The sequence below is a fragment of the Elephas maximus genome, chromosome 25 (assembly GCF_024166365.1).
Source record: "Elephas maximus indicus isolate mEleMax1 chromosome 25, mEleMax1 primary haplotype, whole genome shotgun sequence".
In the NCBI taxonomy this organism is placed as follows: domain Eukaryota; kingdom Metazoa; phylum Chordata; class Mammalia; order Proboscidea; family Elephantidae; genus Elephas; species Elephas maximus.
In genome coordinates, this window is record NC_064843.1 from 22,091,749 (window position 1) to 22,107,181 (window position 15,433).

Below are 15,433 nucleotides of genomic sequence, written 5' to 3' on the forward strand. Positions count from 1 at the left end.
TGGATGCCAGTAGGATCCCTCCCCAGCTGTGACAATCAGAAATGTCTCCAGGTGTTGTCAATTGTGCCCCGGGGGCAGGATCACCTCCATTTTAGAACCATTGGTTTAGATGATGGACCCAAAGCTCTAGAGGTTAATGGGAAACACTACAGTGAGAGCAAACAATAGCGCAGTAGTTAATAGATGCCAGGGCACCGTTCAGCTGATGGGCCGGTTATCCACCCAAATGACCTCATTAAGTAGGTGCTATTATTATCTCTTTCTATGGATGTCAGGAAGAAGCCCTGATGGTACAGTGGTTAAGTGCTTGGCTGCTAACCGAAACATTGGCAGTTTGAACCCATCAGCCGCTCTGTGGGAGAAAGATGTGGCAGTCTGCTTCCATAAAAATTAAAGCCTTGGAAACCCTATGGGGCAGTGCTTTTCTGTCCTGTAGGGTTGCTATGAGTTGAAATTGACTTGTTGGCAATGGGTTTGGGTTTTTTTTTTTTTTAACGGATGTCAGGAAAGGGAGGTGCGGAACCTCTGGTAGCTCGCCCAAGGTTACACAGCAGGGCAGCAGCAGAGTGGGAACTTGAACCCAAAGTGTCTGGCTCGCAAATCCTTGCTTGAATCCGGGCCTATGTCTAGACATACATAAAAAACCTTTCAATTAGCAGCTGAGTGCTTAACTGCTGCGCCACCAGGGCGCCTTTTGTATTTGTTTCCTAGGGCTGCCACAACAAATTACCACAAACTGGGTCGCTTAAAAAAACCAGAAATTTATTCTCTTATGGTTCTGGAGTCTAGAAGTCTGAATTGAAGGTGTCAGCTAGGTTGGTTTATTCTGGGGACTCTGAGGGAAAATGCTCTACCTCCATCTTCACATAGCTGTTTTCCCTCCATGTCTCTCTCTCTCTCCAATTTTCTCTCTTTTTATAAAGGACACCAGTCATACTGCAGTTTAGAGGGCACTCTAATTCAATATGACTCATCTTAACTGTATTATGCCTGCAAAGACCCTATTTCCAAATCAGGTCACATTCACAGGTTCTGGATGGACTTCAATTCTGGGGGGACACAAACTGTTCAACCCAAAACACTCACTGTATTACATTGCAAATACTGGCAATTAAAAAAAATTTTTTTTATTGTGCTTTAAGTGAAAGATTACAAATCAACTCAGCTTCACATATAAAAATTTACATATACCCTGCTATATACTCCCCCCGTAATGAGACAGCACACTCCTTCCTTCCACTCTCTATTTCCATGTCCATTCGGCCAGCTCCTGATCCCCTCTGCCCTTTCATCTCCTCTCCAGACAGGAGCTGCCCACATAGTCTCATGTGTCTGCTTGATCCAAGAAGCTCCCTCTTGACCAGTATCATTTTCTGTCTCATAAAATCCAACCCACCGCTGTCGAGTTGATTCCAACTCATAGCGATCCTATAGGACAGAGTAGAACTGCCCCATAGCGTTTCCAAGGAGTGCCTTGTGGATTAGAACTGCTGACCTTTTGGTTGCCAGCTGTAGCTCTTAACCACTATGCCACCAGGGTTTCCTTCTGTCTCATAGTCCAGTCCAATCCCTGTCTGAAGAGTTGGCTTTGGGAATGGTTCTTGTCTTGAGCTAACAGAAGGTCTGGGGACCATGACTTCCAGGGTCCTTCTAGTCTCAGTCAGACCATTAAGTCTGGTCTTTTTATGAGAATTTGAGGTCTGCATCTCATTGCTCTCCTGTTCCTTCAGGGGTTCTCTGTTGTGATCCCTGTCAGGGTAGTCATTGGTTGTAGCTGGGCACCATCTAGTTCTTCTGGTCTCAGGCTGATGTAGTCTCTGGTTTATGTGTCCCTTTCTGTCTCTTGGGCTCATAATTACCTTGTGTCTTTCATCCTCCTTTGCTCCGGGTGGATTGAGACCAATTGATGCATCTTAGATGGCCACTTCCTAGTGTTTAAGACCCCAGACACCACTCTGCAAAGTGGAATGCAGAGTGTTTTCTTAATAGATTTTATGATGCCAGTTGACTTAGATGTCCCCTGAAACCATGGTCCCCAAACCCACTCCCCTGCTACGCTGGCCTTTGAAGGTTCAGTTTATTCAGGAAACTTCTTAGCTTTTGGTTTAGTCCAGTTGTGCTGACTTCTTCTGTATTGTGTGTTGTCTTTCCCTTCATCTGAAATAGTTCTTATTCACTAATAAGTGAAAACCTCTCCCCCGCCCCCATCCCTACTCTCGTAACCATCAAAGAATATTTTCTTCTCTGTTTAAACAATTTCTGGAGTTCTTATAATAGTGGTCTCATACGATATTTGTCCTTTTGCAGCTGACTAATTTCAGTCAGCATAATGCCTTCCGGATTTCCTCCATGTTGTGAAATGTTTCACAGATTCATCATTGTTCTTTATGGATGCAAAATATTCCATTGTGTGAATATACCATAATTTATTTATCCATTCATCCGTTGATGGGCACTGTGGTTGCTTCCACCTTTTTGGTCTTGAAAACAGTGCTGCAGTGAACATGGGTGTGCATATATCTGTTCATGTAAAGGCTCTTATTTCTCTAGGATATATTCCAAGGAGTGGGATTGCTGGATCGTGTGGTAGTTCTATTTCTAGCTTTTTAAGGAAGTACCAAATCGATTTCCAAAGTGGTTGTACCATTTAACATTCCCATCAGCAGTGTATAAGTGTTCCAGTCTCTCCACAACCTCTCCAGCATTTCAAATACTGGTATATCTTCGCATGGACCTAAAACTAGCCTGTTTATATTGATTAGGTGAGCTAGTGTACAGGTTTTAACCCATTGAATATTTACTCTTGAGTATCCTCACTTGACAGGTGAGGAAACTGAGGCAGTTACCCTCCACAGTGTTTGAGCACTTTTGAAGTCACATCTGTGGGGGTCGAGATTCCTATCTCCATGTCCCACTTCAGAGATCTTGATTCCTAACCCCTTTGCCATCAATAGCTTTCTCTTAACAACCTGATAGCCTCAGAGTAAATGTTGCTCGCCTGAGGAAAGTCAGCCATTTTGTTGCCTTTTAGGTTTCCAGGGCCAGCTGTTGTTACTTGGGCTCGGGAGGAGTTAACCAGAAAGTCCTGGTAATGCAGAGCTGTGAGGGCAAAGGTGCAGGATATCAAGGCTCTTTAGGAGGCCCTCATGGGCTCATATTAATGCTGCATCTTGTTAAAATGCATGGTTTGGTTTTCTACTCTCCCTCCCCACACCCCAGTAAAATGAGGCTGAGGAAAACCAAACAAAATCTTGTTGCTGGCAAGTCAGTTTCGACTTAAGGTGATCCTGTAGGACAGAGTAGAACTGCCCCATAGGTTTTCCAAGGCTGTCATCTTTGTGGAAGCCGACTGCCACATCTTTTGCTTGCGGTGTGGTTGGTTGTTTCGAACTGCCGACCTTTCAGTTAGCAGCTGAATGCTTTAACCACTGTGCCACCAGGGCTCCCTAAGGCTGAGAAGGAGCTGTATATAGGTGAGTTTTAAGAGACTTTTAAAAACCTCAGGCATAGGCGTAACTCCCTTTACTCACATAAAAGTTAGAAACACAGTAAGGAGGGAGATAGTTTACCGACTTCTCCCTCACTCCCATCTGCTGCTGAGTTTGGCTTCATTCAGCACTAAAGAACATGAAACGATGGGTCTTTGAAATGGGAAGTTGGGGCTTTCCCAAGGGGCCTGGCTGGTCACAAGCAGGTGCAAGTGGCTGGGTGTGACCTAGCCTCTGTCTTCCCACAAACGGATGAGATACCATTTGTAAGTCTGGCTCCCAGTCTGGCATCTGGACCGTGGTGGGGCTGGTTGAATTTGCTATTTGAGATACACACCATGAAAGGGCCAAACCAATTTCAGAGGCAGCTTAGCTGATTTGTCTTAGAGCTTTGTGTTCACTAGAATAACTGGGGAGGTCTCCTTCCTTCGTGGCTTTAATGGTTTAAGTTTGGATTAAGGCCCTTTGCTTAAAATAAATGGTTAACTCTCCCCTTCCCACCCTGTGCCATGGTGCTGTGTTGGCCTTGTGGAAATCAAATACAATTTTCCAACTTTTCCACTCTTCTCTTACCCTACACGTAAAAGTTTTGTTTATTTGTAAATCTGTCTTTTTAACAATTACATATTTTTTCAGCTTCACCAGCCTCCACCAAGACAGGCCAAGCAGGGAGTTTATCTGGCAGCCCGAAACCTTTCTCTCCCCAAGCGTCAACGCCTGTCACGACGAAAGCGGAGAAAACGTCCACCACTGGAAGCATCCTGAATCTTAACCTTGGTCAGTTGAATTTTTGGAAGTATCTTTCTGTGGTAACGTGAATATTTTGGTGAGCTGCGATGCCCTCTTTTTTGGGATGGTTCTTGAACTTTGAACTGTTTCCTCTGTGCAAAAAATTTTAAAAGTACAGTGGGTAAAGGTGAAGAGAGATCAATATTAGGGACAAGTAAGAGATTTTTGGGGGGGCTCCTTGACATGCAAAGTTGTTTTATCTTGATGTACCTTAGGCCAGTGTTTGCAGCCTTAACTGCCCTTGACCACAGTAACCTGGTTCTCGTATGTGTAAATATAACACACATAGGTAACAGAAACAAGTTTCATGAATTCAGCATTTTCCTTTCTGTGTGCAGCGTACTCTGGTGCACTGTTTTCTTAATTCTCTTTTTTTTAAACGCTGGACTTCAGCCCCTGAATTTATTTTTTTTTAACCTATTGGGTTTTACTTGGTAGTTTGAAAAACTACTGCCTTAGGCCAAAGTCTCCAGCAAGAGTTGGCAGTGGAAATGTTAAGTAACCAAGTGTGCAGTTAGTATTTGGAGATGCATTCTGTGACCCCCACTTTTTATTGAGCATCTGTTATGTGCTGTGCACTGTTTTGGCCTGCGGGGGCGGGGCGTAGAGTGACCAGCAGCTCACCTAAGAACCTTGCTCTTCTGGAGCTTGGGTTCTAGAGAGGGAGAGACAGTGATCATGTTAATTAACTAGGCAGTTCACACAGTGGTGTATGCTGTGAAGGCAAAAGGCGTTGGTGTAATACGTGGAGAGAGGAGGACGGGATGGGGGTGGACACTGATTCGTGTGGATGGAGGGGTCAGGGAAGGCCTCTTTGAAGATGCGGTATTTGAGCAGAGATTTGCATGATACCAAGAAACCAGCCATGCCAGTATCTGGAGGAAGATCATCCTAGAAGGAAGGACCAAGAGGTCGAAAGACCGTAGGGTAAGAATTAACTTGGTGTATTACAGAGGTAGAAGGAAGCTCCAGTGCTTGAGGGGTGGGGGAGAGGTCAGGAGAGCAGGGACCCTCAGACCATGCTGCGGAGGAGTTTGAATGGAGGGGATATGAACTGATTTAATAGGACGCCCATGCTGGCTGTCGTGTTGAGAATAGTCTATATCGGTGGTTATCAACCTGGGATGATTTTGCCCCCCAGGGGACATTTGTCACTGTTGGCAGACATTTGCGTTCATCATAATGGGGGTTGGGGGGACTACAAATGGCATCTAGTGGATGGAGGAAACCCTGGTGGCATAGTGATTAAGAACTACAGCTGCTGACCAGAAGGTGGGCAGTTCAAATCCACCAGGCACTCCTTGGAATCCCTATGGGGCAGTTCTGCTCTGTCCTGTAGGGTCACTATGAGTCAGAATCGAACTCGACGTTAACAGGTTTTTTTTTTTAAGTGGGTAGAGGCCAGGGATGCTGCTAACAATCCTCCAGTGCACAGCAGAACAGTCCCCCGCTAAAAAGAATTACCCAGCCCCAAACATCAGGGTTGAGAAACCCTGGTCTGTATAGAGTGAGAAAGGTAGAAGCAGGAAGAGCAGTTGGGAGACTGTTGGAATAATTCAGCTGAGAGCCGAGGGTGGCCCGGACTGTGGTGGGAGCTGGGTGGTGGTGATAAGTGGTTGGCTTCTGGATATGTTTTGAAGGTGGAGCAGACAGGCTTTGTTGAGGATTGGACATGGGCTGTGAGAGAAAGGAAGGGGCCAGGGATAACCAGGGCTTTGAACTGGTTCATTTGTTCCGGTTTGAACTGCTGCTGATAGTTTGCATTTTCACCCCTGATATACTGAATTAGAATCTACATTTTAAAATACTCCAGGTGATGCTTATTTGTAATGAATTGTGAGACCCACTGCTCTCCTAGTGGTTCTCAGAATTGGTCCCTAACCAGCAGTGTTAGCATCACTGGGAACTTATTAGAAATACAAAAATATTTACAAACAGGTTTGAAGCCCTGGGGATAATGTCAAGGTTTTGTGGCTTTAGTTACCAGGGGAGTGGTTGTACCAGTAATTGTGCTGGCACATTTGTGTGTGGTGGGAGTCAAGGAGTCAGATTCTACAAGTTTGGGAACTGTGGGAGACCGTAGGTGGAGAGGCTGAGTGGACAAAGCATTACCTGGCCCAGGTTGTCAGTAGTGCCAAGGTTGAGAGACCCTGGTCTAGGGTAGTGAAAGATTGAGGGCCCTGAAACCCTTAGAAAAAACCCATTGCCGTCGAGTCAATTCAGACTCATAGCAACCTTATAAGACAGAGTAGAACTGCCCCATAGAGTTTCCAAGGAGTGCCTGGCGGATTCAAACTGCTGACCTTTGGTTAGCAGCTGTAGCACTTAACCACTAAGCCTGGAAGCCTTAGGTGTGTTGTAGAAATCATAAAGAGGAAAAGAAGCCAGCGAAGGAGACTGAAAAGACAATGGATTCAAGGTGAAAGAAACCCCAGGGGGGACTGTGTTGCCCTGGGAGCCTGGAATATAGAGGGTTTCAGGAAAGGAGGGGCGGCCACCTGTGTGGACTGACACCCATTCCTTTGCGGGTCAGTGCCCACAGAGTTCATCTTGTGTGCAATGCCATTTCTAGATGGAGAAACTGATTTGGAGAGGAGGACCAAGGTGCCCAAGATCACAGAGCCAGAGGTGACAGGGCTCAATTTCCCACGGAGGGCGGTGGGTCAAGGGCTCACCTATTAGTGCTGCTCGATTGGGCAGTCAGTGTGATTTGGACTCCAATTCCGATGGACTGGCAGCAGTTCCCCCCTTGAATGAAAGGAGACAGGTTGGCTGGCCTGGGGAACATTCATTGTTCTCCACAGTGTGGTGTACTTTCTCACACTCTCCTACCACCTCTCTACCCCCAAAAGAACTGCCATATGGAAGCGTTCTCACGGTGACGTTTCTCTCTGTTGGTCATGCTTGGTGAGAAACGAGCTCCTTTCCCCAGCCAGGTGGTCACTAGGAATCCTCACGGCCTGTGGATCATACTTTTTTGGCTTGGCACGTTGCGGGGGTGAAGAGGTCTTCCTGCCGTGTGTTTCAGTAGGCGGGCGTGATGGAATCCAAGCTCCCCTGGTTGCTCTTCATTTCCCTGCACAGACTCCTCATTTTTAGTCGGTGGGAACAAAAGCACTAGGAGCGTGGGCATATTCTGGGCAGGGATTTCAGTTACCTAATGGGGGATCAGTTAGTGATTGATAGAAGTATCACACGTGGGTAGAAAAGCCTGAAACGTGGAGGGGAATGCTAAATCTCTAACAATTGCCCAGGAACTGAGCAAATGTATCCTAGGGCTCGGTCAGGTCTGTTGTCCACGCGGCTCCTTGCAGAAAGACACAGAGTGCCGGGATAATGATAAAATTATTATCACTGACAAAACACTATTTCACTAAACAAACAAAAAAACTGGAAAAGGCGATATCAGAGGCAGGAAACAGATCCATGACTCCCAGGGGTTGGAATGAGGGAGGTGTGATACAAAGTATGAGGGGAATTCTGTAGGGGATGTAATTGTTCTGTGTTGTTTGTGGGGGTAGTTAGATGAATCTGTGCATGTGTAGAACTCAGAACTGTACACCCAAAAAAGTGAATTTTACTGTCTATAAATCAAAACAATCTTTAAAAAAAAAAAAAAATTCAAGGTAGGTAATAGCCCCATTTTACAGATATGGGGTCTGAGGTACTGAGAAGCAAGGTTACCTTCCCAAGATGACATATGGTTTGTGGTAGTTTGGCCTTTAGACTCTGACCTGATTGTGAAGCTTGGCTCTTAACCAGGAGACATGACCTGAAATGCTTGCAGGAAGGCCTTGTTATGACTTCTGAAAGCCCTGGGCCTCCCAATGGATAAGTTGGGCCAGAGGGGTAAGATGAATGCTGATTCGGAATGGGTGATAATAGGGAGGACAGAGTGGGCTTTCTAAAGGAAGTGGCTCCCTCCAGTTAAGCCTTGTTGTCAGACCCTTTGAATTCTCAAGAAAGACAGAAATCCAGATTTTTATGCAAAATATTCTAGTTTTTAAAAGTTGGCAGTTAGATTCATTTAAAGAAACAAACAAACCAAAAAACCCCAATTTTTGGGCCAAAACAAAACAAAAAATATAAAAACAAGTCGACTGGTTGTCAATTGGTCACTTAATGACTCTTAAATAATGACATGGGGTCACATGAGTTGCGGTCACCACGAGTCAGAATCGACTCAACGGCTGTTAGCAACAACAGCAGTACCATGATACAGGAAGGTTTGTGAGGAGACCTGGTTCTTGCCCTGCCCACTGACTCACCAGGCCACCCATTCACTCTGTGGGCCTCTTCACTCCTCTAAAACAAGGAGCTGAGCCCTGGTGGTTGTTACGGGGGCTTCCTCTGTGACTCTCATTCTAAATAAGTCATAAAAAAGAAGGAGTTCATGAGACTAGGAGAGGACGGATTCCTTTTCTTCTTCAAGACTCCTGTTTGCTTTCTCTGGTAATCCTGTCTCTTATCTATCAGGGGATGTTTGCCTTGGGCTGAACAAACTGAGCAGTTCAGCGTAGTAGTCCTGTTAGTGACAAAAAGTGCCTCGATGCTCTGTCGAAGATGCCGACAGCAATGGAAAGTTGTCAAACCCGGCGCTTTTCTGCTTGTTTATTTCTTCATGAGAGGCCTCCTTTCTCTGCATAAAGGATGTCTTGGAAGTCTGCGTTCTTTGAGAGTGCAGATGTGGACCTGGGGGCCCAGATTTCCCAGATATTATCTTGATGTTCTTTAGAGAGCAGGTGAATGACATTGGAAAGAGCTCTGCTTGGTTTTGATTGATAAGATCTTTTCTACGTGATACTGTTCCCTAGAAGGAGCCACCATTTTGTGGTTCCTAGAAGTCCATCCATTACAATTTTGCCTGCAGCTTCAGAACAAAGGAGTTCTCTCTCTTTTAACAAAAAACCAAGTGCTTATACTTTTCTTTAAGATTTATTTTGTTTTTTGTGGGTAATGACCTAGATCACTGCTGGCAGAGTGGTTTAGAGCTTGACTGCTGATCTAAAAGGTCAGCAGTTCAAATCCACCAGCTGCTCCTTGGAAACCCTGTGGGACAGTTCTACTCTGTTCTGTAGGGCTGCTATGAGTTGGAATTGACTCGATGGCAACGGTTTTGGTGTAGATAATGAAAGTATATCATATATTCCAAAGCACAGAGGATATAACACAATCGCTGATCCTCTGTCCGTCTACCTCCTCCCCAGAGTTGAACACTGTTCCTTTTTACTCTTCTTGGAGAGATCTTTGAGATAAATACCAGTGGTTCTCAACCCTGGGGATTTTGCCCTCTGGGGGGACATTTGGCAATATCTAGAGACATTTTTAATGTCATGCCTGGTATGTGGGTGCCACTGGCATCTGTGGGTGGAGGCCAGGGACGCTGCTTAAATATCCTCCAATGCATTGAACAGCCCCCCACAGCAGAGAATTACCTGACCCCAAATGTACAGTAGTGCTGATGTAGAGAAACTCCTGAGATGCATATATATATGCATCTGTATTCCACTTCCTTCTTTTCTCCCTGCACTAATGCAAGTGTGTTTTATCCTTATTTTTCGGTCAACAGGCTGCCTTTCCATATCACAAAGATACCTACCCCTGTTTTCTTTTAGCAGCTGCTGTGTACTCCATTTAAAGGTGAGCTGTAACTTAGTTATCCTGGCCCCTTATTTCTTGACTCTAGATTGTTTTCCATTACTTGCCATTGAAAACATAGCTGCAGTGAAGTGGCTTTGTACACAGACCATTTTGCACGCGTGGGAGTGTAGCCGTAGGATAAATTCCTCCAAGTGGAATTGCTGGGTCAGAAGCCACGTGCGGTTGACCTTCTGAGAGAGAGTGCCAGATTGCCCTCTAAAGAGGTGGTTCTGATTTATGCTCCCTCCAGAAATGTAAGATCGTGCTTTTTTCTCTAGCGTGGGTATTTTTTATCCCCAGTTTCCATTTATAGCTTAAGCTGTCTTCCTATCAGCTGAAAAGTTCAAAATGTTGGCAGCAAATGTGGATTCTGAAGATACTCCCGTTATAGAAGGGCAAGAGTGGAAGAAGTCCTGATAAGCTCCTATGAGAATGTGAAGCCCTTTTCTCCTCACAGAGGAAAGTCAAAATGCAGCTGCAAGTTTGAGGAAGAGACTTATATTTGACGGAACTCCTGAAGGTCTGCTCCCAGGGACCTGGTCACAGCCCACCCACCGCCTTTTGTTGGTTTCTTGTTAGAATAAACCTAATGGAGTCTTAGTGACCAGAGAAATCTTATTGTGTAAAGTGAGATGCTTTACCCTCTTTTCATTCTCTTAATAATGCATGTCACAGAGTTCAGTCTTCTTAGGCTGCAGTGAAATGGCTGTACTTGCTTAGACGTACAGACAGAGACACACACATGTCTAGGTTGTTTTGGCAAGAGGTATGTCTTTGTTATGAACACCAAGGTTTAGAAGAGTAATGCCGTTTTAACACAGATACCCAGCAGTGTAGGGAAATGATGAGGCTTTTTTTTAACAGTAAGTCTTCAGGTTTCGAAGATCCTTAACAGCTTGTAGGTGCTCTGAAATGTTACGTAAATTTGCCCTAGCTTTGAAAGTGTGGAACCAACCCCGACTCAAAACAAATTCTTTGTCACAATCACTTCATTTGCTGCACATGCAGCTTTTAAATCATTGAAAAGGCTTCAAGCCTTTTCTTGCACGAAAGTCAGGGTAAATAAGAACCATCTGTACCTTTTCCGACTTACCTACAAATTCTTAAAGACACACTTAGGAAGGATCTTGTTTGTAACCCAGGGCTGCCTGAACTTACGTAGAAGATTGGTTTAATGTATAGAGGTTCTCAACCTCAGCTGCTAAATTTTAGAATCACTTGAGGAGACTTTAAAAGGCCTGATGGCCAAGCCTCTCCTGAGGCCAGTTAGAATCTCTGGGGATGGAGCCCAGGCATCGGTATTTCTTAAGGCTCTACAGGTGAGTTCCGGGTACCTGGTTGGCTTAGCGGTTAAGTGCTTGACTGCTAACAGAAAGGTTGGTGGTTCTAACTCACCAGCTACTCAGCAGGAGAAAGATATGGCAGTCTGCTTCTGTAAAGATTACAGCCTTGAAAACCCTATGGAGCAGCTCTAACTCCTATAGGGTCACTATGAGTAGGAATCGACTTGATGGCAATGGATTTGGTTTGGTACAGATGACTTCAGTGTGTAGCAAGGTTAGGAATCACCGGACCAGTTACGGGGCTGTCAGCTATATCCTGTGGGCCAAATATATGGTACCTCACCTGTTTTTGTAAATAGTTTTATCGGAACACAGCCACACCCGTTCGTTTACATATCCCTTCTGACTGCCTTTGCAGCAGAGCCCTTGTGGTCTACAGAAAAAGTTTGTGAACACGTGGTCTAGTAGGTTGAATTTTTTACTAGCTGCTGTGTAGAAAATAGTAATCATATGTTGGTGAGGGCATTGATGAACATATCCCTTGGCAGCCTCCCCTTACGGAGAGTGTTTTTGTGAGATACTTCTTTTGCAATTTCACGCTTGAAAAGTGCCTTTTTCTTCTAGAATCTGGGATGCATCCTCATTTCAGAAAGCGGAAATTACAAGACAGGCCTCATATCCTTTCCCTTTTGACGTTACGCTTGCAGCTCAGCTGTGTAAGTCTTTACATCCTACATCTTCGGCCTGCTCTTCAGCCTGGTCTTTCTCTTTTCTTTGTATGCTTCCCTGGTCCTTCTTCTTCTTTTCCCCTTGCTGTTTTATCACTGTTTTCACTCTTTGTAAGGTGCTTAGAGTTGCTTGCATTCAGAGGTGGGTATAGATTTGTAGTTCTTTCTACAGTAGTTTTTTTTTTTAAAGTCTTCTAATGGTTTATTAGAAAGAATATAGATATTAAAAAAATCCCCACTGTCACACACATTGAGGCTTTCAGCCCTGGTAAAAGCTGAATCAAATAATAATAATAATAAATCCAATAAAGTATTAACATGTTTCACTGATTTGCCATACAGACAGTGCAAATACAAATTTGGTCTAAATGTGCAGACTCTCAGGCAACGACGTACGGTCTCTCTCCTCCGTGCTAAGAGATGTAAAAGCTTGGAGTCAAACAACACCAGACGTACAGGCTTCAAAAACCATCTCAATTAGGACATTCACTGGCTTTAGCTAAGATAACATTCGGAACCCTGAGAAGTGATTACAATAAAGTAAAGTAAATTTCTTGAAAAATAAATTTTAGTAGAACAGTCAGAGGACCAGCAGGCTACCAGTTTAAGGCGTTGGCCAATTTGTTTCAGTCACTGTGAGCCCAGGTTCTAAAATCTAAAATTTAGTTATCTTTCCCGAAGCTGAGAACTTCCTATCACGTCAGTGTCTGTGTTATAAAGTAAAGGAGGCTCTGGCGAAATATTTATTACAACTGCTGTGTTAATTGCCTGAGACTTCTGCAGCTTCGTGGAAGTCTGGGCAATGTCCGTGCCTTAGCTGACTTAAAATTGCTCCAATACAGTGGTACTTTTATCAGGCCTTAGTGAAACCTTTTAAAAAACAAACAGGTTGAGAAATGGGATAAAGAAGGCAAATACAGCATATGCCTTTTTAAAGCTATCAACTCAGGAATTCTGATGATGAAATCTTGCAGAGAAGTTATTTTTCTTTAGCAAAATCCTGGCTGCTGGCCGTGCTCTGTATTCCAGATCTGGGATATTTTCATCATCACTGTCTTGTGAGTCATCATCTGCTCCATCTATTTCTGGTAAACCTGCATCCTCATCACCACCCTTGTCGTTCACCATCTCAGAGATACGGTTAGACTTAGACATGTCTTTGTGTGAATCATCTTCGCGGGTCTTTCCAGTTGCTGAAGTCCATGCCAAGCCAATGAAGCTTTGCTCTTTCTTTTGTTAACCTTGGCCATGACTGGCCAGATTCTTCTTTTCGTAGACAACGTAAGATGGATCTGTCTGCTTTTTTATGCTTGGAATCATTTGGGTCAATCCAGTGAAAAAGATCAATTTCATTTACATGTTTAAAATTGCCACTTCCTTCAAGGCAACTGAATGTAAGTTTGAATTTCTCAAAATTTATGTGAATGTCTTAACCACAAAATTCAATAAAGAGACAGTCCCTTCCGTCATACCACTTTGCAGAAGCAGGCTGCGTTACGAACGGAGCAGGGGGACAGGTGGGTGGGTGGTCATGTCCTGCAGTAGCTGGGGGAATTGCCTCTCTAGGGTTTTCTCCCTCTTATTGTGGCCTTTCTCTAGTGAATTTGAACGTACATTCTTCTCCCTCTAAGAGGTGGGCGTGCATTCACGCTGCCATCTTTGTGAAGATCAGCAGTCCTGTCCTCTGACCTCTCCAGAGTCTGATCAACACACGAATGTGTGTTTTTTTGGGGGGGTCCTTTTCCTGAATTGAAAGGATGAGTGCATCTGCTTGCTTTGAGCACTCAGTTCTGGAATCTTTCTGTGGGAAGGGTCCTTCCTAGCCTTACCTTGGCCGGGGGTGTTGTTAGATTAAGTTGGAGCAATTTCGCTGCTGGTCACGTGTGACTGGGTTGGGTGGGGCTTTAGGGGTCTGCTTCTAGTCACTTTAAAGGAACTGATCTATGGCTGCATAATGGAAGAGAATGTGCCCTTACAGGGTGAAGAGGAGGTGTGTGGGAGTATGTTTAAAAACAAAGCAAATCCAAAAGACGGGGGGACGAGTGAAGGCTTTGGATGGCTCTTCCAGTCTAGCTCTTGGACTATGTCCTGTGGCCTCTGTAACAGTATAATGAAAGGAGGTGGGTGTTTGGGGTAGGGTCGCAGGGAGATAAACAGGAAGGCTGGGGGGAACCAGTTCCCAGCTGATGGGAACAGGCTTAGGGATGGCTTCTCCTCTTTGTCCACTGGTCAGGATGCCACATGCTTTCTGACCTCTCTTCTGGGATTGGCTGGTTAGGACAGGTGCCGCACGTTCTCTGCTTTGGGTCACACCAGAGGGTGGAAGGCAAGGTGAAAGATGGTATTCCTTACCTGGAAAGTCTCATCACTTTCTGTGCCTTTGCAATCACCTTAATTTTAGGGACACCTGATGTTGATGGGAAGGCTTGAGAACCTGGGAATTCTGGGGGAGGGCACTTGTCCATGTTTCCCCAGGACAACAGGGCAGAGTCCCCAGGATGCTTGTCAAGTGTCACGTGTCTGCCCTTTGGCCGGGAAAGGGCTGGTGTCCGGACACCTAGACCCACCAACACTACCCCCACTGGGGAAAACGTCGTTTCCCAAAAGGAGACCAAGTGACCACTAGGGCATCTTGGGAAGTGGGCAACATTATTCCCTACTTCGAACCCTGGTGGCACAGTGATTAACAGCTCAGGTGCTAATCAAAAGGTCGGCAATTCTACTCTGATCTATGGGCCAGAGTTGACTTGATGACAATGGGTTTGGGTTTTTTTTTTTCAGAGGAGGCAAGAAGAGCCCTGGTGGTGCAGTGGTTAAAGCACTCAGCTGGTAACCAAGAGGTCGGTGGTTTAAATCCAGCAGCCTCTCTGCAGGAGAAAGATATGGCAGTCTGCGCCCATAAGGATTACAGCCTTGGAAATCCTGTGGGACAGTTCTGCTCTGTCCTATGTGGTCACTATGAGTCGGAATCAACTTGACTGCAGTGGGTGTTGGTTTGGTGGATTAAAGGAGGTAGGAAGAGCCCTGGTGGCGCAGTGGGTCACAGAAAGATTGGGGGTTCAACCCCATCAGCCACTCTGCGTGAGAAAGATGTGGCAGTCTGCTTCCATAAAGATTTACAGCCTCGGAAACCCTATGGGGCAGTTCTCCTCTGTCCTGTACGGTTGTTGTAAGCCAGAAACAACTCAAGGGCAATGGGTTTTAGAGGAGGCAGCAGAGGATTTGGGAGGGGAATCCAGGAAATGCAAACTCATCGCCCCTTTTGCAATCTGGTCCATTGGATGTACAAAGAGCCCTCAGCAGGATGGTAGGGGTAGGACCTTGAGGCTAAATTATCATTCAGAGGCCTTTGCTTGGATATCATGGTGAACTTGGATTCTTGGTCCAGGGTGAGATGACCTACATCAGACCCAGGTTTAATAGTAAGGACTAATTCTACTCACTTTTCCTCAAATAGATGCTATCAGCCAAAGGGAAGTATAGCAGCCTGGAAGGTTTGCCTCCC

At 45.2% G+C, this 15,433-nt stretch overlaps 1 protein-coding gene and 1 pseudogene across 26 annotated transcripts in view; one reads left to right on the top strand and one right to left on the bottom strand.

Moving 5' to 3' along the window:
• Positions 1-15,433, top strand: part of ZMYND8 (zinc finger MYND-type containing 8) — a 130,313-nt gene that overhangs the window by 81,864 nt on the left and 33,016 nt on the right. For all 26 annotated transcript variants that reach the window (XM_049868761.1, XM_049868762.1, XM_049868768.1 and 23 more), the window contains one exon: positions 4,125-4,265. In XM_049868761.1, the coding sequence (XP_049724718.1) occupies positions 4,125-4,265 (141 nt within the window). The remainder of the gene's footprint in view (positions 1-4,124; positions 4,266-15,433) is intronic.
• On the bottom strand, positions 12,874-14,393 carry LOC126067792 (prostaglandin E synthase 3-like; annotated as a pseudogene).